The sequence below is a fragment of the Pteronotus mesoamericanus genome, unplaced genomic scaffold (assembly GCF_021234165.1).
Source record: "Pteronotus mesoamericanus isolate MK-2021 breed Mesoamerican mustached bat unplaced genomic scaffold, CSHL_Meso_final contig_657, whole genome shotgun sequence".
Classification (NCBI taxonomy): domain Eukaryota; kingdom Metazoa; phylum Chordata; class Mammalia; order Chiroptera; family Mormoopidae; genus Pteronotus; species Pteronotus mesoamericanus.
The window spans coordinates 9,319,277-9,343,258 of NW_026555229.1; the positions used below are offsets into that span (position 1 = coordinate 9,319,277).

The 23,982-nt window shown below is 39.8% G+C and overlaps 1 protein-coding gene across 2 annotated transcripts in view; it reads right to left on the bottom strand.

Moving 5' to 3' along the window:
* Positions 1-23,982, bottom strand: part of SORCS1 (sortilin related VPS10 domain containing receptor 1) — a 470,882-nt gene that overhangs the window by 70,179 nt on the left and 376,721 nt on the right. For both annotated transcript variants that reach the window (XM_054581477.1, XM_054581478.1), the window contains exons 11-17: positions 20,077-20,179; positions 19,787-19,863; positions 17,785-17,876; positions 16,392-16,499; positions 14,818-14,935; positions 13,211-13,341; positions 9,998-10,111 (exon numbers count right to left, since the gene is read on the bottom strand). In XM_054581477.1, the coding sequence (XP_054437452.1) occupies positions 9,998-10,111; positions 13,211-13,341; positions 14,818-14,935; positions 16,392-16,499; positions 17,785-17,876; positions 19,787-19,863; positions 20,077-20,179 (743 nt within the window). The remainder of the gene's footprint in view (positions 1-9,997; positions 10,112-13,210; positions 13,342-14,817; positions 14,936-16,391; positions 16,500-17,784; positions 17,877-19,786; positions 19,864-20,076; positions 20,180-23,982) is intronic.

The following is a 23,982-nucleotide window of genomic DNA, read 5'->3' on the forward strand; positions in this document are numbered from 1 at the left end:
CAGAGTTCGAGTGTGTCTTAGTTTAGTCATTGTGCTAGGTTCTTACCAAGAACTCACCAAGTTCTCATTCACCTTCAAAACATCCCTAATAAGGAAGGCATTCTTATTCTTGATGTACATATGCATATATTAAGATTTTTAAAAAGTTAACTAGTTCTCTCAAGATTACACAGTCAGGACCCTAGACAGTTTATCTCTAGAACACAGCTGCATTTTACCACTACACTGTGTTGAATGGAGAAATATCATCCTTCCTCTAGACTCTTAAAGAAATCCTTATGATTGACTTGATAGGAATCATATGTGCCTTGTAGGAGTGCCTTCCTGTGTATGACTGTATACTTTAAGCACCTTGAGGGCAACCTTGAGCCCTGGACATGCAAGACTGATAACCATAAGGTCCACACTGAGGTGGCTGTACCATTTTAAAAGTTGAACTATCTGCACAGCAGTTGGTTATTACCACTGCCCCATTCCCTTCAAGCAACTCACCCTCCAACCCAGCAATGCTGATCCCTGTCTTTGGAATCCCTGCTTCTCCTTACAATCCAGCAACCAAAGGGTTAACACCCCGCACAAGCAGGTGGCCTCCAAACCCCTTCTCCTGCACTAAGATTCTGATTGGGCATTGTTATATCTGAGCATTTCTAACATCACCTCTTTGGATATTTTTAAAAGTCCATTGGGTGTGCTTATCAGTATATGCTGATTAAAACAGAAAATAATGGCAGGTGGGGCAAAAAAGGAAAAAGAAAGCCACTGACATTGGAGAGTGGTGGCATTCTGGTACTGGCAATGGCAGCAAGAAAATGACTGTTAAGGTCACGCAATAACTATGGCATCTCAGTGCATTTAACTGTGCATCAGAAACTCCCTGTATGTTTCTGAGGTAAGGCACCAGGCCAAAAAAAAAAAAAAATGGAGATTCTGATTTTTAATCCCTTAGCACGCAAGCACGCCTGTGCCTCTGTCTTGGGGAGCAGCTATAGAGTCAGGGGCTCACCATCACCGTTGTCAGCATCAGCTAGGGAACATGCCTTTTGTTTGGCTGGGCTCTGACCAGCCATTGCCTCCAGCTTTCCTGAATCCTGCAGCAACAGGAGTTCTGCTTAAATCCAGAGCACGGGTCCCTCCCCCTGGGGCTCTGCCACAGAGAGCTTCTTGGTAATTTTTTTTAAATGCTCATTAAAAACCATTCTGAAACCATTTTATTTCCTGGATGAAAACCACATCGCATTAGCCCTACCAGACCTGTCCCTTAAATTTAGAAGAAAATCATCCAGAAATACAGAGTTAATTTATTCAAGTAAGTACACACCTGCTTTTTGCATTACAGAATGCTCCTATTTTCATACCAGAAGCTGTCCCTGGGTCTGAGTTACATAAATGAATAATGCATTTAATATGTTATTAAATGGGGCTGCTGCCTCCACAATAACAAGGCAACTTATGATTATGTTGGACTTAAGCTCTGCATATTACTGGGATGCATTTAGTGGGTAGAGCATTCTTCAATCTACCAAGAAGGAATGTGATCTGTAATGGCAAGGGAGTCTTTGCACAATTACTGAAAAGAAAACATACTGCAAATATGCCTCTGATACTATCAACCACTCATCAGTAGATAGTGTCTTCTTACTTCAGTAACCCTGATTTCAACTATTCTCTTCCTTCCTGTCTTGATACTCCTCTCTCACTTTTTCATTTTTACTTCTATCTTCTTTGATTTTGCTTCTGTATTGCCTGCCAGTCTTAAAAAAGATAAAGGCCATAGTTTGTTTTGTTTTTTTTTTGTGCAAGCAAAACTGTTATTTTACTACTTAGGAGTTTTTTTAATCTTGTGATTTTGAGTATAATACAGATGTTTATGACTATGCAGTCTACGTTAAGGTGACAGCATAGTCTAGCTCAGCGGATCAAAACCCTATCTGTTCTGTAGGATCATTAGGAGCCATTTTCAAAAGAAATGGATGTCAAGACCCTACCACCAGGAATTATGATTTAATTGAGAATTCTGGGCAATACTGTGTTTTGTTTCTGCTTTTGTTTTAAGTTCCCCTGGTGATTCTAGTGTGCATACAGGGTCACAGACCACTGCCCTGGTGGTTAACACCAATGTTGGATCAAATTACCCAGGTTTAAATTCAGGCTCTTATATACTACATGAACTCGGGCAATTTACCCAACCTCTCTCTGATATTTGGGTTTTCTGTCCGTAAAATAGGGGAAATTACAGGATCCTTTCATAAAGCTCCTGGGAGGATTAAATGTGATAATGATTTAGAAGGGCTTAAAATAGAGTCTAGCACATTGTAAGAACTTAACAGATATTAAAATATCAAAAGTTAGCAAACGTAATCATATTTAAATAATTAAACATTAACTTGTTATTATCCAGGAAATTCTGTGAAAATAAAAGCTATATACTCTTATTGCCAAGATCATCTTAAGATCAAATCTGTCCATGTCAATTACTTTTTTAAAAATCATTCAAAATGTACTGTGGGCTAATTCATAAAGGGCACGGTTCAGGTTTCAAGCAGAGGTCCATGATCGGGCCTTAGTGTGTTTTTCTAGCTTCAGCTCTTTCCACTGTCCAACAGAATTCCCGAGCTCAGGCACACGGGAGTCTACAAGCCTTCTTCTGCCTGTGCTGCTCATTCTACCTGGGATGCTTTTCCCTCCTGCCAAGCTCCCATAGAGTCTTTAAAAATCTCCTTAGAAATCATGTTTTTCTGTAAAGTTTTCTCTTCCCTTTTTTCACAGTAGTTACCACATGTGACAACCATGGTAGAGCTGGATGAAACTCTAGGTCTCCTAGTAACCAAGGTCAGTCTTACTGACACTGAGCTGTGGAGTCACTAATTTGAGCTCATAAAACAGTGTGGTGATTGCTGGAGGAGAGGGGAAAAGGGGACTAAACGGAAGAGGGAAAAACATGATTAAATTAAAAAAGAATTTATAGTTTAACATTTTAGATTGTACTACATGTCTTTGTTTTCAAGGAAAAACAGCTTTGTTATAGTGACATCTGACTTAATGAAACAAGAAATGGAACAAGCCTTGGGGAGATAGAAGGCGGCTAGTTCTGGGTACAGTGTAGGCTAAGACTTAAAATCTTCCTAGATTCAATGTGCCCATATTTAACAATGATCTTATGCAGTAAACATAACATCAATGTTTAGAAAAAACTGGGTTCCATGGCTGACTAAGCAGGTTTTCCAAGTTTCTCTCCTCAAGGCAATAGTTCTCTGGATTTTCCCCTTAAAATGAGTAAGCAGACCTAGGAATTAGGGGAGTGTCCAGAGACGGTCCTAAATGGAGGGCAGAAAGCTTTTCTTTTAGGGAGCAGGATGGAAGCACAAGTCATTTAATTTCAACAGCAAATGGAATGTGACTTTGTTTTAAATGTCAACTTGATGAGATGGGACACACCGCAGTGCTAAACAAAATGACTTAAAATAGATAATCATGAGAGTGACTCATGGAATGCAGTACCTGAGTCAACCAGTTGTACAGCTAATTTATAAAAGAAATGTTTCCTTCTTTTGAGTACCTGCAGTCCCAGGAATCCTAATAATCATTTCAGTTTAGATAGGGGCATGTCAGAACCTGAAGAGCTCTCAAAGATCATGTAATACAATCCCTTCACTTTGCACAAAAGGGAAAGGACATGCAGTTTAGAGTTTCTCAAGATCACACAGGGGACTCGTAGCAAGCAGTTCTGCACCTCTGGATGGACGGAGTTGGTGTTCTCCTGCCATTATGCCATACTACTTGGTTGATAATTGGTAATGCCAACAAATGGGCAAGAACAGCTATGTGAGAAAGAAGATCTCCACGTACAGTGATATTCACTTTCTTTATTACCCAAACCTAATACCATCTGTGAAAATGTGCAAAACTATGTTTAAGAAAGGTACTGGGAAGAGTCAACTTTGTAGCAACAATTATTGAGTCTCTGCTGTGAGCTCACACTGTGTGCTTTGCAAGAAAACAGCGAGGCAAACCCCGGCTGCGTCGAGTCTGTAAATAATGCAAGTGATGTCCCTCCTGTGGACTTTAAACACATGCACCACTTCTCGGACCAATTATTCTCCATGAGACAAACATTGATAAATCTTGCTGAGGTGAGCAGACTGAACCTCATAATCCCTACCAAGTGCAGAAATGTGTCTAGTTGGGAGAAAACCAGGGTCCCAAAGACCCTGGAAATAGCAATGCCAAGGCAATGGTAGGTTAGCCTGGGTCTAAGTGTTTTTCATAGCTGATATAGGGAGGGATATGTTTATGGAAAGCACCTAAAATATTCTAAGTGTATACTGACAGCATGAAGGTCACTATTTTGCTATAATTTACATACATATTTTTTTCCTGGACCCACTAAATGTTATTATATATATGCTAAATTAATGCTATTTTAAAATCATTTTTTAGTTTTTTGAGTCAATATCCCTGTTGTATATTAAGAAACTAACCCTGAGGAACAATAAGCTCTATCATTTACATTCATTCAGGAAGAGTTAATGACTCTTCTAAAGAAACTCCACAGGCAGAAATTTCTATACACGCTTTTCTTTTTAAACACATCTAGAAATATCTCTAGCTTAATAGGAGGAAAAAAAAAATCTTTCCCCTGAGAAGATTATCTTGGTTTCTGAGAATAAACCAGCCCAATGCCCACTTTATTTTAAATTGACAGATTTTTTTACGGCTGGCATGAAACAAGCAATGTCCTCGTTAATTTAGCAGCTTAAATTTGCAGCACATTCCCTGGATCCCAAACAGTATAAACAAGATATAACCACATATAAGTAGAACTAAATGAGCTTCTGCTTCTGTGTGTGCAAACTGAGATATATACAGACACCAGTGGATAAACAGTGAGAAACGATATGGTATTTTTTTCAGCACCAACACGTAAGAATATATACAAGTGAACACTGATTTCACTTTACTTGAACAAAAGGAATTCATTCACTAATCAGGTAAAGGTGGGCTCTTCTTTGAGTGGTATTGAGGGCCAGACATGGGTTTTGATATGTAACGGTGACTTTATAATCCAATGCAGGTTATTGTCTGTTTCACAGATGAGACAACAAAGGCTTAGACTGAATATGTCCTAGATCACAGTATTGCAGTAGCTATTAGGTATTAAATAAATGTCTGGACTATATACACACAATAAAAAGAATCTTCTCCCCTCTTTTTTCCTTTATTCCAGAGGATCCCTTAGCTGATGACTATTGGTGATGATGGTATGTGCATTTTGTAAAGTGACTACTGTTTGTTAGGTATGCTAGATATTTTGCTGTTATGTTTTATGTTTCATATTATATTTACCCCCAAAGCAAAGAGCAACATTTTATAGGTTAGGAAACTGAGGCTCAAAGAAAGGAAGTCACTTGCTAAAGAATGGTAAATGGCAGAGGCTGGAATCAAATCCTTATATGTTTCATTCTAAAGTAACTGTTTTTCACCAAACAAAACATTCCCTATTATAATATTTCATTCTTCACCGATAACAAGCTGAGGTCCCAGCACCAGCCTCCTCGCGTTCCAGGGAAGGGCTTATGGAAGGCGTGAGGGCGGAGGGTGAACAGAGGCAGGGAGCTCACAGCGGAGAACACGGACAAACTGGGCTCACACGCTGTTCCATGGACCAAAGACAAAGGACTGGTGGGTGGCCACGGCCACCTGGAGGGACATTCTGCAACCATTTCAGTGCTTATTGCAACTAGCATTTCTGAGTCCTAGCCAAGAACTGAAACAAAAATTGCACAACCATTCTGCACCGTGAAGCTGATAAATATTTTGGCATCCTCTTAAAATAGCATTTCTACCAGGCATAATATTAACTGATGCTAGAATGTTTCTATCACGGTGAAGTGAGTGAACCTGAGAACACTGCTCTGTATACAGGGTAATAAGCTGACTGTGAAAGCCAGTAACACCATTTATAAAGTGAGGCATTAAAAAATATAAGACAAGGAAAAGGAAGGCTTACCTGCATGCTTTCAGCTAAGCTCTCAGAAAGGTGATGTGGGAAGATTTGCTTGTTTGGCTTGACTGACAAGAAACGATTGTTTCCTAGACCCCATTCCATTCAAATTCTGACTGTATGACCACATGCCGGTTCTGCTGTGAGGCAAGTGAGGTGTCTGGGGAGGAACATTTATGGAGGGACTACTCCAGGCTGATCTTGCACTTGGAATGCCTCTGCGCTTCATCCCAGCCTAGAGCTAATAGATTCTGTACTGACTGAGCAGGCGATGCCCATGGGTGGCATTGGAGCGACTTGGGGTACACGATAGCCTCTTAATTCCAGAGGCTTCCAGGCACAAATACCAAGGCTCGTTCTTGAGAAAAATGCCCTGGTGGTCCTTTCACCTAGGTTATCTCTTGTTTATTTTCCCTTAAATGACCTTTCTCACCTTTTCAATTTGGGAAATGCTACTTACCCTTCTTCTGAGCTTTGCCTCTCACAATCCGTTGGTATTTACATTTTAAAGGAGAAATGAGTGTCTGCTGTGTAGGGCTTGAAGGAGGTGTGCAAGCAGGAAGCTAGTGTTTTAATCGTTATAGGGAGATATCTGGCGAAGCCTGGATACAAAGATCTAAGAAGTGACTAGATAGCTGGGTGGAATTTGCTTTATGCAACAGCAGGGACACCTCCAATTGCCAAGAGAGACCAATTATTGCTCTATGCTTTTAATAACAATTACTATGGTGTGAGAATGTTAATTGCAGCATTGTTTACAGTGGCAGAAAATAGGAAATAAGCAAAATGTCCATAAAAAGGGATGACTAAGAAACCCAAGTGCTTCAAACCATGGAGTAAAAAGTAATTAGATAGGAGGTAACCTTATATAATCTGACTTGGAAGGATGTAGAAAATATATTTTTGAATGAAAAAAGAAAAGAAAGAACAATATATCTAGAAGAAAATTACATATAAAAACAACCTCCCTAATTAATTTTGTATCTTTTTCCCTGGCATAATTATTCACTGGCGAATGAAAAGTGTCCGATAGCACACGTATCAGCCAGATCACAGTTACGTGGAAAAGGGGGCAGAGTTGGGGTGATAATCTAAATGGACTTTTTAAATGTAGAAAACCTAGGTATACATTTCTTTTGCAATTAAATATTTTTAGGTAAAAAGCTAAGTGCTTGATGGCAGCACCGTGGTCTCTGTGTGGGTGGTCACTCCTTCACCTGTGAGCACCTCATACGTAAGAGCAGGGCATTTGTCACACCTATGATGGCTGGGACTTATCATACACTCTCTTCACACAAGCTCATTCACTGGTGCTGATGCTTTTTTCATCTATTTCGTGCAAACCTTTTGCACTGAATAGATGAAACCAGAAGCTATGGTAACTTAAAAATCCTTGAGGGTCAGATGCTGTCATGGAAAACCACTGACGTGAACAAACCTCTGAGAGTGAAGGTGTGAAGGTCGATCGCTAGAAAGCAATGGTTGTGATTTTGTGATTAATAAACATAACTGAGTTGACAAACATTTATAGACCTGGACACTGATCACTAAATCACATTTTTAAACTTAATTTTAATTGTATAAGTAATAGATGAAAAATCCCATCAAGCAGAACACTATAATTTAAGTGTTCTATATTTATATATCCCAGGATTTACTTGGCTTTCATACATTGAGTTTGTCTAAGGACTGAAGAAACCTATTTAGAGATAGCTTAAAAATGTTTGTGTGTATGTGTGTGTGTATATATATTCACTCTGCCTATTCTAGTGATTTGAGTAGCATCTGAAACAATTAGACCCATCTGTACTTCAGCCTCTTCTCATCAATACCAAAGGGGGAGTAATATAACTTCCTTGACTGACTGAAGTAGTGGGAAAAAAAATCAATTCTGAAATTAGCTCTAGAGGTTTCCAATGGTATTTACAAGGTCTAAACATTCTGGTACATGCAAGTAATAAAATATTAAGTTATTTAAGTTATAACTTAGTTATACTATCAAGTTTATCTATTCCATCAGCCTTTCAACTTTTTTCTCATGGTATTAGATGCTGGAGACCTCACTGACCCATGCTGTTAAAATGTTTTTTTGTATTTTCCTTAGACTTTGAGTTACAGATTAAAGAAATCACAACTTCTTCTTTCATTCAAAGGTTTTTGGAATCCATAACATCAGAGAAAATTACTGTTTTTTTTCCCTTCCTTTTGAAGAGTAGCATATATTATTTTGGTAATTTTTTTTTAATTTAAAAAAAACACTTTAAATTTTTCAAATACAGAGAGGCACATACGTGAAGCCCTGCCAGGCCTCAGCCCTGCATGCAGGAGATGTGAGAGACAAGAAGAAGACCTATCAGTAGGACCGGCCTGCCGGCGAGATGCCAATAGCTCACTCTCCTCCCTCCCTCTCCTCCTGCCTTTCCCTCTCTTTTTAACTTTTTAATATTGAATTTTAAAATATACACAAATGTGAGAAAATAGTATAATAAATCCCCATGCCTCCATTAACATCTTCAAATATTACCAATACCTTTTCCTTTTTTAACATTTTAAAGAAAATCTCACACATTATGCATCTCTAAAAGATAAGGTTTCTTTCTTCTTTGGCCTAACCAAACTATGATCATCATTCCTAAGTATATAACTATATTTTGTTAATACAATATATTATTTAGATTTAGATGTAACCTAACATTACTTGTGATGGTTAATTTTACTTGTCAACTTGAACAGGCTATGGGGTGTCTAGACACTTGGTCAGACATTATTCTGAGTGTTTCTGTGATGATGGTTTTGGGTGAGATCAACATATAAATCAGCAGACTGAGTAAAGCAAATAGCTCTCCCCAATGTGGGTGGGCCTCATCCAATCTGCTGAAGGTCTGAATAGAACAAAAAAGTTGATCCTCTCCAGAGTAAGCAAGAATTCTCCTTTTTGAAGGCCTTCACCTGAACATCGGCTTTTTTCTGCCTTCATGCTCAAATGGAAGCATTGGCTGTTCCTGGGATTTGAGCTGGTTGTCCTCCAGCTAGAAACCAAATGGTCAGCTCTCCTGGTTCCCTTGCTTTCAAACAAGGACTGGAAACGCACCATTGGTTCTCCTGGGCCTCTTGCTTGCCATGCACCTTGAAAATCTTAGGATGTGGACTTGCTCGCCTCCATAATTATGTGATCCAATTCTCCTTAAAAAAATGATTTATTTCTCTATGCATCTAACCTATCAGATATAAAAACATACCTCTGGAAAACCCTAATGCATTACTAATCATTAGTCCCTATTCAATATCCCCAAATGGCTAAAAAAAAAAGTCTTTTTACAGATTGAATTAGAATCCAACTAAGTCACATGTGCTGTTTTCTGAGTATATAAATAAACATCAGTTACACTTGAGGAAAAATGATGGAGTATTTTTTCTTTTTTGATATTCATTAAATAATATTGGATAAATTCCACAACACATAACATCAAACCCAAAACTTTAGAATCTGATTTTAGGTTTACAAGGATCAGAATGCATTCCTTAGATGTGTCAAAATTGGGCACAGAAAGTGAAACACATTTCTACTATGACTAGTATACCCTGGAAAGTTAATGAGCTTGTTTTCTGACTCTAGGTTCCACATATACAACCCAGGAAATGCAGATGTGAAACATTTATTTGGTCTTTGTCTCAGGGATGCAGTTAATGGTTAAAGGTAGCCTTGAATAAAGACCTTTGAAATAAAGTATCCGGAAATGAAGCAATTTCTATATTAGCATCATCATCTTCAAACTTTTTTTTATTTCTTTATTTACCACTGGGGTTTTATTCTCAGATGAAACTTGCACTATTAATGCAAATCTGTGTTTTATTAACAAAAAGAACAACAGCAAAAAAATTGTGCTGGAATGAAATAGTCTTGGCCTTTGATCAGAATGAATTCTGATCAAAGTTTAACACATAGTGAAAAGAAGCAAAAGCTGATCAATCAAGGTTACTTCTTCAGACACTCACCCAGTACTATTGAGGTAACTCTGTCCCACGCTGCAATCTTTCGACAGAGAAGATGGATTGAACCAAAACGCTGGCAGGCACTGACCATTGCTGTGTCGCTCATAACCATAGTCACTGTTGGGGAAAGAGCCAAGGGAAACCTTTTAGTAGGTGGCAAAATTGCTGAGAACAATTTCATGTTAGTCCACAGCCAACCGCGACTCCAGTCAATCAGTCAAAAAAGAGGTATTCATTGAATCAACAGTGGTCCAAAAATGGATATTTTCCCCATGCAATATCTATCAATTACCCAAGAAAATATCCCACAGAACCCATTTTCAGAAATGCTAACTTGGAGGCAACAGGGGTGCCTGTGTAGAGATAAAGTCTCAATGCCCAGTTATTCCAAGTAAACATCTTAAAGCTGAGAGAACAGATTATGTTCTCATTAGGAGGATACACAATACTGATTGAAAGTTATATAATGAGTAAACAGGCTATGGTGGAAGCTCAACCACCAGTGTAAAATTTCACTGAAGTTTTTAACAGACATGTGCCATGATCCTCATTACTGGTTATGTCTTTGGGGTGCTCTTCCAAGACATCTGGATCTACCAAGTAGTGCCGAGCCAGGTCTGCTTCTGTGCACAAGCCATATGCTTCAAAGTCACAGAGGAGAAGGAAATGTCCTTCAGGAGTGTCGTGAGCATTCCCCAAGGAAAAATTTTGTCCTCGTCAGTTAGCACGGCGAGTTAGGACTAAGTGCTTTAAATCTTCTCTCTAGTTTGGAAACAGTCAAAGGCTTTTCTCTCAGCCTCCTCTCATTCTTGCCTCCAGGGAACTCCCAGTGGCCTGCTCTTCTAGGCTTTTGGAAGAGGAGCCCGGGCACAGAGGATGACAATTAATTGCCCCTCTGCATGCATAGACAAATTGCAGGCAGCAATCAGCAAACATTAGGATGAACTGGTCCATCTGTGTGTTGGAGGTGAGATGCTGGCACATAAGGTTCCAGAAGGGAGAAACAGGCTCAGCTAAGGGGCCTGTCACTAGGAAGCTGGCACTTAAAATTCTGCATATAACCAGCTGGATTTGGTGCTGGTTCAACACAGCATGGGCAGGAAGACTTCAAAACTGATGCCTACAGGACCCCCCATGTTCCTTTCAGAGAGTTACTTTACACATGCTGGAGAACGACAGATAAGGTCACCTGGGAGGGCATTGTCCAAGGAAGAGTCAAGGCAAGAGGGAATGTTCAATGACAATCACCTTTCATTATACTACAGTCAAGTGGAATCAGTGAAGCTGTAGCTACTGGTAGAAATTCAAAAAGGTCATAGTCAGCCTTCCAAAATATTTTCAGAAATTATGCAGTTGCAAAAATCCCCTTGGGGCAAAAAGAAAGCATACAATGGCCTCATTCACAACTCATTTCCCACTTCTCAGAATACATTTTATTTAGTGGTGAGAGTAGCAGATTCCAATCTCAAATGAATACAAGAATTGGGCCAAGACTGAGGGGTGTGCGAAGTAGGGAAAAGGGGAAACCTTACTGCCTTTCTCACCCTGTGTTCCTTTTACTCTAAACTATCTTAAAATTGAAAAAGAAAAACAAAACTGACAACATAGTCTAGCTTATTTTGGAACCTCACAGAAAAAGATTCCCAAAGAAAGAAATATTTCTGGGTGAAATCAGGAAATTGGACCATCTCACCTCACTTTCTCCCTCTGGTCTTCTATGAGAGGATACATATACTCTCTGCACAAGAATGGCTGGTAAGCTAACAGTGAAATCACAAAGATAAAACATTAACCTCCTTTTCAAGTTCTCCTTGAATACAGTGGATGAAGAAGCATTCTGGCTTCAGAAAGTGAGATGTGATTAATGAGTTAAAAATCCCATGGACATTTTCCCTGTAAATGTATTTCAGGGTGTCAGTCCTATGAGGTAGGACAGGGATGAAGTATTTTTGCCATTCTAATAATGTCACACTGATTAAAACATAAGTCATGGATGGGAAGCCCCTATAGAATTCCTTGTGAGCTCCAAGGTCACAAGCTCTGCTGCCCTCTGGCTGAGCCCAGAGATCCAGCACTGGCTCTTGATGACCTGTCTGCCAACAGACGGGATCAGCCTTGGGTTATCAGTCTGAATGTTGGTGGCCAATTTTGCCAGGCCTGCCCAGTAGTACTTATTCAGACAACATCTCTAGAGGTGTCCCGTGAGAGATGTTCTTTCTCTAAGATAAGTGATGTGTGTGTACATAGTACCTCTCAGCCCAATCATCATTGATATTCTGATGATCATAGATGTGGCCAGTGATTGCTACACAGCTAAAAATACATTGTTAAAGGAATGACTTTGATTTTCATGCAAGTAAGTTTCAATCATTTAACACTGACCTTCATATTTAGCAATAACGTTCTCTAAACTAAAAACAAATAAAGAAATAGAAAAAGAAAAGATATGAGTCATGGAAAGGAGCAGAAAATGAAATGGATATGCTCAAGAACATTCCCATCCTCAATAATTTTTCAAACTCACCTGAATCCTAAACTCTGACCTAGACCAAAGAAAGGGCATCATTGGCCCCACAGGTTAACTTTCTGCTTATCAAATGCTCCAGGAAACTTACAATGGCACTCCGAGTTTATTTAACATCTAAACATCTCAGTACTTTCCAGTTAAATTAGCTTACTTCTGGTAAAGGGAGACATTCCCTTTAGCAGGGGGATCAAAGAGCTATAGACTGGCGGTGCCACTGAATCATTCCTTGCATCATTCAGAAATACCTTCCACAGCTCGCAGAGGCAATAGTCAGCTAATTCCCGATTGGAAACTTGCAGAGTTAGAAAATTTACTGCCTTAGAAGGCCACTGTGTCACACTCAGGGAACCCAAGATTCTGGAAAGTTTAATCTTGAGCACAAATATGTTTGCTCTCTGAAAAGTCCACTTACTGTTTTCATGTTGTCATCTGAGGCAACTCAAGGTGGATTGGGTCTCCCTTTCTGCCCTGAGATCTACCACATAGATGAAGATAATTACCAGCCATCTTCTGAATCCTCTTTAAGCCTAAAGAAACTCCTGGTTTTTCCATATGCACATGATGTCTCCAATAGGTGGCTTGTCATTTTGCTCTGTGTTTGTCACTATCATTTCAAGTCTAAGCTTTCATTAAGGCCCCCACGGGTGAAATATACAGAAGGACTCTGTGGGAGGATAGCGCAAGCTCACCAGTCAAAATCGGCCTCTGTGCAGACACAGGGTTCAGATTCCATCGCTCCGGCATATTTTCCTTGCATACATTTCCGCTCTGATTTTCGCTTCTTGTATATCCTTTTTGCTCCCATGATGCATGCTTCCCCCTGAAAGGAGACAAGGATCTCATGCACTTGAGCACAACACTGGGACCTTGGCCTGGTCCACCGTAAGGCAGCTCAGGGAGATATTCCCAAACCTTAGTATAATGTAGACTTAGGTGACTGCTCTGTGTTGATGGCTTTTGATTTGCAATGTCTGCAGCTCTAGTACAGAATGTGACTCATAAGGCAATCTGAAGAAGCTCTGAGGATGTGTCTAAACATGTCCCTAACTCCTTAGGTACCCAGCAAAGCTTTCCTTGGCAAGGGGTTAGGCGCAGGGCTGCGAGGGACGCAAAGATAGCAAAGACTAAGCCCTGTAACGAGTGTATTGCCAACAAATCTGTGAAAATTAAGACCAATTCTCCTATAAGATTTATACCCTTGGTCATTTATGAGCATGTGAAAGAGAGCATTGCTATGGAACGTAAAGATCCATTTTGCCCCAATTTATGATGCTTCTGCCCACACAACTTTATACACTGATTTTATATCCATCTATCAGACAAGCAAGATAACTAAATTCAGTGTTTCTCTAGACAATAAATAAAAGCTTTTTACATCACAATGCTTCTGCCTCCCAAAGGGGAAAATACCAGCCATGTAAATGGGCGATAATTTATTGTTGAGTCTCTGAATAGAGTGGGTGATTCAGCTGATACAGCCCACACTGTCAAACGTAGCTCTCTTTGTGTGTCTTAGGGACGAGAACAGAGTTTCGTCTAAGCTACTGTAATCTGTCTTTCTTGAGCACGCTCACTCTCACTGACTCCATTCTACATCTACGTGTGTGTGTTTCACTTAGGTGAGGTTTGGGATAAAGGATGTGTTGCTGCCTGAATACAGTGATGGCTTTGCAGCCAGACCCTCAGCCATGCAATTTGAGACCTGCAGGATGCCCTCTGGCTTGGGGAAATCTAAGGAGAGAGGCTTTCACACAAGCACTTAGATATGAGCTGAACAGTTGAGGGTCCAGGAGGAGGGGAATTTTCCTACTGATAATTCTACATTCTTGTACTGGAGTATCTCCGAAGAGGTGAGAAGCACTATATAATCCCAGGGAGTCATAGCAGTGGGGAGAAAGGACATTCTTAGTGCTGCTCACAGAGCATCGTTTTGTTATTTTATGTCTCTGTTTGCCTTGCTACATCCTGTGTTCACCCTGCCTCCGCCTTGCCTCCATGTGACACGCTCAGATAAATTATGTTTAGATCCTCGTGCTGAGTTGGTATTTCATTTTAAGTTGTTAGTCTAAGCCAAGCACATTTGAATTTTATCTCATTATATCTTAGGACAATAAAAACAGAAATGACTTCCCAACAAGCTGTAAAGTGTAGAGTTTGTTCACTGCTGTGGAACACAAAACACTAGATGAGCATTTTGGCTTAGAGAACCCCAATTCCCACACTTGAATGACTAGCTTTCCCCCAACACACCCCGTGCCTCTAGCTCAGCACTCACCCTCTAGTCTCTTCCTCCTACCTGGCTGTGCAGCTGCCAAGGTCTGTAGTCCTCCTCCGCACACCGTCTATCGAAAATGGACTTGTAGTCCACTTTCACCAGCTGCCATTCAGAGCGGTGGCTGAAGTGTCCAAACACTCTACAGAGTTCACGACAAAAATAATCACAGTAATAACAAGGCCAACAGTTATAACGGCAGCTAATATTTGCTGGCTTTTTACTATACACTTAGTATAATGCTAAGCACATTACATTGATCATATCATTTAATCCTCAAAACACATTTATGAAGAGGGTTACTGTTATTGGCTCCACTTTACATATGGGCAACTTGCAGCTCAAAGGATTCTGTTAATTTGCAAAATCTAATGTCAAATCACTAAAGAACTGGCGAAGCCAGAACCCAGGGTGTTTGACTTAAAAGACCACTTCTATATATTGTACCACCGAACGGTTAACAAAAACATCAATCAATCAGTAATGGAGAAAACAATCACAAATGCTGCGTTCTGCCTGGCCCAAGATTGTACTTCTAGGTTCTCTAGTTAATATGCATGGTTTCCATGGTTTCCATGCTATTTTATTTCCCCACCAGTCGCTGGGGAAGGTGGGCAGCAGGGCCAAGTGGTTACAGCTGTTTCCTGCACTGTGCATCCTGCTCCCCTTACTGAGAAAGACTCAGATATTTAATGAGGTGTCTGAATCACTAACTGTAGATAAGGGTAAAAACCACAGAGCAGCCTTTTCAGTCAGCTTTTTAATGTGTGTTTTGTAAATATAAAAATGAAATGAAGACAAATTATGAAATAAGCTGCTAATCTAGCTATGTTTACCATGGCCTAAAGTGTAGCTATTAGGCATATTAAACATTTGTTGATCTTTTCTATCATTAAAAACAAAGAAAAACAGGAGGGAAGACAAATTTTGAAAATATATCAATTATTCACTTTGATTTTTTACATCATTTCCATGGATGACAGGATCAACTACTTTAATAACTTCCCTCTGTTTTCCATGTCCAATTTTCTAGGGGAAGGAAAATGCACAGTTTCATATTTTACATTCAAAGCTGATGTTTTGAACCCCATAGGCAGGCAAGTCATTAATCAAGTCTTTCACAAATTAATGATCATCTTTTTCCAGACAAGAATGAGAGCAAATGCAATTTCACAAGAACAGATTGTTCTCAGGGTTTCCCTAATTTGCCTCACAATTGGGTTAGGGAAAGAGCCAGGGAAAAACAAAAGCCTGTGCAGGGTAAGCTCTGTGTTCTACCTTAAAGTGAAACCATTCCTACATGCCTGTGATTTTCTACATATTGAGCTTGTTTGCGATTAAAGTTCTAAATGTATAGCTTTATTTCCTATTGAAATAATCGCCTCTAAATTCCCCCAGCCCATTCAGGAGGGGAAGAAGGAAGCCAAGAAAATGGCTGCCAGCATTTCTCTTTCCTCTTTGCTGAGAAATCGTGAAATCCAATGTATCGGCTTTGCTCACAACTCCAAACCTAACAGTACCAAAGTGAACAAACTTAGCTATAAAACATGTTTCTGGATAAACAGTAACACTAGAAGACATCATCAATTTCCACTTACGTCATGATTAGAGTCTCTTCCCCTGGCTCACCCAGAACCCCATCCACAAAAAGTGGAATAGATGTGAAACTGTATTTGCTCCAAGATCTCCCTTCATCAAAACTCAACCTAATGACAGAAAAAAAATAACCGTCATCAGATCGTAAAAGGCAAAAAAAACAACAACAATCTTTTCAAAAGAAAGATATCATCAACCAGGAGAGCATACATTTTAAAAGTACCTAAGGCACTGTCAAAGTGAGCCTTGAATAAATGTTCTTAATTTCATCAGAAGATAGAAATACAGTTAGCCAAGCAATTTGGGACCCAGGTGTGTTATAACATTAACAAGGGGAAAGCTGCATGAAACGAGAATAATAATGAGCGTTTAATAGAATTTGTTTTGAAATTTTGATGTTTTATTAGATCTTAGATCTCAGTGTGACTCTCTCCCAAATTGCATTCCAGCAGCAAGTCTTACAGGTGATTCTGAAGAGCAATGGCCTCAGGGGCCCTCCTCAGATGGATCTGAACCAGCCACCTTCAAGTGAGCAGAGCCTTAGCAGAGTCCCGCTTACATTGTTATACACCCTGGTTGACTCACTGAGTTAAGGAATGGGTACCGAAGGACAGACTCTAGAGGGCAAGAAGGGAGAGGCCTGCAACTCTGACGGTCACACGGAATGTTACCTTTGTTCTGACCTTCTCTACGGATGAATCCCCCCAGGCTAAGCCTATGTTTCTCTTATTTCTGCAGCATTCCCTTCGGTCACCAAAGTAACTAACAGTGGAGGGAAAATCAGGCTTTTGACTTTGAACAAACTTGCATGTGGAGACAGTTATTTTCAAAAACACACATGAAAAATCTATTGGAAACCCCTCTGGAACTTTGGCCTTGCATGTCCATCTGTGGAAGACCTACAGGTAGAGTTGCTGAATGTCACCCCCAAGCAGGAAACTAAGGAAGAACGATCAGGAACAGAAGTGTCATGATCTCTGTGCAGAACACACACACTCCAGGAGATGCTATTTTGGGAAAGGTGAGTATAAGAAGTTAAGGCACTCGGAGATTATACCATTCTACCCATGATTGCGCTAAAAGAACTAGGCACTTGGGAGGATATTGTCATATTTAAAAACTATAATGCAATTCCTATTCCTCTTTCAGGGGCAGACTTTATTCTCATTCTCTCTCTCCCCTCCCCACCTTTCCCCTCCATCCTTCCCTCCTTCTCTCACAATCCTTTTTCCCCCCTTATATGTAACAATCTTATTTTAATAGAAAAAAGGTATAAATGATGCTCTAGTAGGCCTTGACATTTTACGGCAAAAATGGTCACAGTCTGATAGCCTGACCCCTAGTCTCAGCAGTGATGAGCTATCAGGTACATGACTCATGAGCAGGTGCCTTTACCAGAGATGCCGAATTGGGAGAGATGTGTGCTTCATAGCAACCAGGACTCCACCTTGATCCAGATACAGAACACTGTGCTCTTCTTCAAAGATCTGGAAGAGGAAATAACATCCACATAGACATACATTCACGGCCACACATACCCAGAGTTCAGAGAATTGGTCTTCAGATGAAAAGAAAAAAATTCCTCCCATGATTGAACGAGGTTTCCCCAAATCCGTGGGAAGACACAGTTATGAACTATGCTCCCCAGGTGGGCTACTGGTACCATTGGAGTTACAGAAAATTTTAGATGTAATAAATTAATAGTTATGCATTTGTTTATATTCCTATCTTTTCATGGCACCTTCTATTGATTACCATTTATAATGATGTCAGAATACTAAATAACTGTCATACTGGCTAACATTTTAAGCTAGAAGAAACCTTAGAGATGCTTTATTCTCCTATTCTCATGGTTACAGATGAGACCACTCAAGTTTTAGAGAGATGTGGAGGCTTGCCTAAGACCATTTGTGCAGTGACTGATGGAGCTGGGACTTGCAGCATTACAGTGACCTTTCCAGATATAGTTATTCCAGTATTTCCAAAGTATTCTAGAAAAAAGTTTCAATGAATAGATTCTCTACCAAGTCATAAAGTAGCTCTGGTCAAAATGGAATCGTCATCTTTGGGTACATGTATCACTAGATCTTTCTCCAAAAGTGGAGAAACAATATGAAGTCAAATGGAGACAGGGTGAAAACAATTTCCAGGTCCTCCCTGTATATGATGCATGCTGTTTTCTCATGGTCACACGGTTAGTGCAGCCTTGCCTATAGGGTGATTACACTATAGACCTATGTAATGCTTTTTCCCTTCGTTTGCTTCTTATACTTGAGATATAGCCTATTCCAGAACTATAGAAGCAGAGACTTCTTTTGCTGTGTTTGGGGTGTTTGAAGGAAAATAATGGGATCCTGACTCTCTAACTATTTTCCAGAGGAAGGTTGACAGTCCGTATTCTTAAATACCTCTGAGATGAATAGCCCTGAGGATTTTTGGCAAATTTCTTCCTTTCCCTGCCCTTCTTGATACACATGCATCTCACTGAGGACTCATGAGTGGTCTGGAATTAGGAAATAGCAATCAGACCAGAGCACAGAGATCTCTGTCTAAAATGCAAAGCAGAGTACTCTCATTGCTGGGTGATTACCTGCGCATTAGATTTCAATTTACGGTGCGAGTTATTGTATGATAATTAAATGTCAGTGGGTTATTAAAACATATTTATTGAAGGGTAACAACCATGCATTAGGCACACATCGTGTTATGATTGCTAAACCTCATTAAATGCCTGCTTTATAAGCTATGGGTACCTAATTTTCACTCAGAATAAAGAGAGGAAGTGTTTAAGCTAAACACATTCATTTAAAGTGATTTCATTTCTACTTTTCCTAGCATATGCACCATGATGGTTATTACTCTGTCCTTTGCACATGAGATTTAAACATCTCAGAACACCACCTGGGTAATGGCTAGTTCTATATCGCTGCATTGCTCTCTATTCTGACTTGAAGGCAAGGAGAATTTATGGAGATAACTCAGCACTAGGTATAGGATTTATAGCCACCCCCCCCCCCAGTGCCATGTTCCCCATGTGATAAAGTCTTTGGAATTCTGTTTTTCTCTTATGGTAAAAATTCCATCACATCTAATTTGGTTTCATTGTCACTTATAAATTTTATTACATACAGGCTCTCAAAATGGGTCATTTTTACTGAACAGCCAAAAAAAAAAAAAAAAAAGAAAAGAAAGAAAGAAAAAGAAAATCAAAGTGCAAAAAGATTCACTAACCCCAAAGACTTATTTAAAACTAAATAAATGCATTGGCAAGTTTTAGGATTTATATGTAGTTAAGTAAGTTATTATGTGTAGTAGAGTAAGTTCCCAGAACTGAATCCAGCTGGGCAATTTTAGTGTCATTTAAACTTTAGCAATTTGATCCAGAATACTTTCTTACCTGCCTCCAGGTGTTCCCTGCATCTGAAGAGACAAACATGCTGATGTCGCTGTCTGACAATTCAGAACCTATGTTACCTAGAAAGAGCACATGCCAGTAGTGAGAGGAACCTTCTGCACAAGCTAACCATGAGCAATATTGGCAGTCAGCATTGCTTGAGATGGCTTTAGATTGCAAACATATCTGAGCAAGGTTTTTCAGCATACTTGCTTCAGGGTCAAGGGTTTAGGTACCATTCAAAAATATCTTTAGGTTGCTCAGGAAGTCCCCAGTGGAGATATACAGCTTACCTGAAGCCACTATGATGCTGGGGGCTGTGTCTCGGCTGGCAATGATCCCTGATGTGTAGGGGTTCTCAGATACCTTAAGGTGAAGGTGTAGTGAGCAATAAGGCTGAGAAGAGGAAAAACGAGTGTCATGAAAGCACATAATCTAAACAGTCATTTCATTCTCATGTTCTGCCCATCCATCCGATCATCCAACCATCCTGTCAACCCATCCTTCCACGTACCCTTCCATTCACACATCTTTCATGTCACAAATATCTGGTCTGGTATAGACTAAGCATAAGACAGCTGCCAAGCTAGTGAAGGAGGGCATTTTAATTTTCAGTCTAATTGCCTGAATTGTATTTGGGCACTCACCAAACATGTTAGCACTCTATCTACAAAAGAGTAGGTGTAGCTTATGAAAGAGTTCCATTGACTTAAAATTGGTTTGACTCTCATGGAGTGTAGAATTTAAGATCCTTCTATTGAATAACATAAAGAGAAAATATTTTAACAGCCATACGATCAGTAAAGACAAAATAAGATATTCTAGAAGGTGACAAGATGATGTCCAGCTTTGGGTCAGGGAAGGCTTCAAAAAGAAAATAGTGCCTTGGGCAAAGATGGGAAGGCTATGAACTGTAGATGAGATGTTGAGGACAGTAAAGGCCATTTTGGGCCTGAGTAATGTCAATAAGAAAGACAGAAAGCAGGAGAGTTGAGTTATAACACAGTGTGTAGTCAATAAGACTGAGGAGGAGAAATGGGATATGAAGTCAGGAAAGAAGGTTTGGTGAGGCTGGGGAGCTTTGAAGAAGCCAGCCAATTTCTCTTAGCCACTTTCCATCTGAGGCCTTGGTCCCAGTTGTCTATAAGAAGCTGTATGACATGTGAAACTGTCAAAACATCCTCCAGACCATTGACAGTGTCTGTGTCAGGGTATTATCAGAATCAGTATTATTCAATAGAAAAGTAATTCTCGTAGGCAAAATGTAATAGCAATTTAAATGAAAATTTAAGGGACTTGTTTACTTGTGTGTGAAAATCTTGATCAAATTTTCTGATTAATGTATCAACAGTTTTCAAAAACATGATAAATCTTATATAAGTTTCATTTAAAATAGTTCTTGTACCGAGTTGTCAAAAACTACTCATTTGTGTCTGAACCCACATTTCTTTTCATCGCTCAGGAAGATTGCTTTCTAATCTTATCGACTCGAGTTTTTGGAATCACCAATGTATCTCTGTTATTACTTTTAGTCTGCTCTGTAAGTCTCAACCAACAGATATTCAGAGAGCTAGAGATGCGGTGATTAAATTTATATGAGATAGAGTAAAATGACAAACTAAAAATGAAACTCAGAAATAAAAGCAGCCAAAATACTGGTGAAATAAAACAGTGGATCACAACAAGGTCTTTTCCTCACTGCCACCAGAGAGAGCGAGCTCTCAAGGAATAATGATAGTAATATATTATTGGTTTTACATGAACGTTTCAGGTAAAGCTTTCAAAAAAGGAATTTTATAATGTTCCAAAAGAGTAAAGAAGACCATCCTCTATAAGAAGAAACAGCTATGCCCAAACACTTGGCTTCCTTCAGTCCAAGAAGAAGACTAGAATGGTCTGCTACTCTGCAGAGGTCTCAGGACAGCCCAGCACAGCTCTCAGAGGCTAAGACAGGATGAAGCAGAGGGGTCAAACCCTATTTCCATGGAAGTCTTCCTGACAACTGCAGCCGATCAGGACCTCCCCTTCTGTGATCTACAACAGCTCATTTTACTATATACAATCCTGTATTATCTATCCAAAGTATATAGGGTTTTATCCCCTAAAACATATGCACTACAAATAAAGAGAAAACATTAAGCGCTACTTTGCATCTTCTGTAGAACCTAGCCTGAAATCAAAAAAGACATAATCAATAAAAGTTGGAAAAAAAATAAGAAATGCTTTTATGTTAGGAAATGAAAAGACATTGCTGTTTTACTCAGAACAATGCCAGAATTGCATGGGCTTATTTGTAAACCACAGAGTAATGTGAGTATCTCTATGGCATTAGAATTGTATCACTCCTTGGGAATTATGCTTAGACATATGGGTTGAATGGAGCACCTTTGTACCATCCAACAGGGTAGGACATCCCTGGACAAGGGAGCACATCCAGCTTGCAATCTGGAGCTGCCACTTGCCACAAACTTCATCTCTCAACAGTCTGGAAGACTGTAAAGCTCAGCTGCCACCTGACCCAAGGGTTATTTGATATGGGAACATGCCATTATAAAGGAAAGAGCATTTCCAATTCACTGTCTCAGCACTGCTCAGTTGCTATGGCTTTCAGAGCCCAAGATCAGTTAATCTGAGACGAAAAGACACCAGTTCATGCAATAGCAGCAACATTAGAAATGATCTTTTTGGCACACTTTTTCCTCCACGCTCACATTCGTAGTACTGGATTGCCCCCAGCTGGTACAAGGAGAATAGTCTGTGGCTTTCTGTTTTGTTTTTTGTTTTTTTCCAAAGAAGTTATATAGTCTATCTACACCAATGTTCAATGAAAAACAACATTAAATGATTCATCTTCACTTTTTTTCACTTAAACTTTTGTATCTGACCAGTTTTAAACATTTGTCAAGGTTCAGTCATTAAAATTTAATAGAGAGGTTTAATATAATGGCTGTCAAGCCACGGCAAAATCCTGAAGGACAGAACACGAGCTTTCCAATTCTTCTCTATTTTTTGTGCAGGCAAGAGGCACTCGGTCCACTTCTCTCCTCTTCTGTTTCTGATTTCCGGCCTTCCTTTCTCCCATTGCCAGTCATGTACTGACTATGTGCGTATCTTTCCAGAGTTATCTCCAATTCATTACAGTCAAAACACAGCCTGTCCCAAAAGCACTTCCCTATTTTTCTTATTTTTCCGCGGTAGGAATATATAGAACTGTACACTGAACCCACCATGACCTAGGAAGGCCCACCATACATGTTGGAAGCTGCCCTTTGATATGTCCTTCCATAGTCACAGGGGATGGAAGATCATCAGTCAGTCAATTCTACAAGCAATTACATCCTTAGTCTTCGCTCTATGCAGGGCCAAGTACAGAGTTTGAGAACCTGATGCAAATTAAGGACTCTACCTAGAAAAAGTAAACAAAGGAAGTGCACACAGAGTTTTGTATTCAATTTCAGGGAGTACACAAATTCCTGAAGTGCATAGTGGACTTCTAAGTCCCAATTACCTTTCTTTTACCTTATTCTTTTATTTCTTATTTTAACCAACAACATCCTTTGGCCATTGAAAGCATTCAGTAAGTATCTGTTGGATTTTATAGATCCATTAACAAGCCACTGTCTTCCCAGCACTGTGAATGGCCAGTGGAGAATTACTAAATGATAGAAGACATTTCCCCACCATGAAATAAATGAACTCAAAAAACCGTTAGATTACTTGAGGGTCAACCAGCATCTTATTTCACTGCCCCTTTCCCCCCAACCTCTATATTAAAGCCTTTAGATCTCATCTTCATGGTACTATTATCCCTAGGAATCCCCATCTGAGTATTGCCCTGAAAAGACAGATCAGAGGTTTCATAAATAATAGGGCAGCAGGTCAATTCCCAAATAACAGCCCCCAAACCCACCCCCATACACACATTGTCTCTGACCCTAAGCTGGTGCTCTGAATCCATAGATTTCAATAAAGGGTCAATGGCAAAGGAGAGGGAGGCCCCTGGACCCAATGGCTGGGGTGGGGCATCCCGCACCAAGGCGACCCAGCACAACATGCCCAGTCAAGTCAAGTGTGCAAAGGAGTGGAAAACAGAGCTAAGAATCTTCTGGGGTCACTGGCTGCTTAGCTCCAACAGAAAACGGCCAACTGAATCCATAAAGAAATCACAGCCTCTCTCCATGCAACACTGTGCTTCCCCT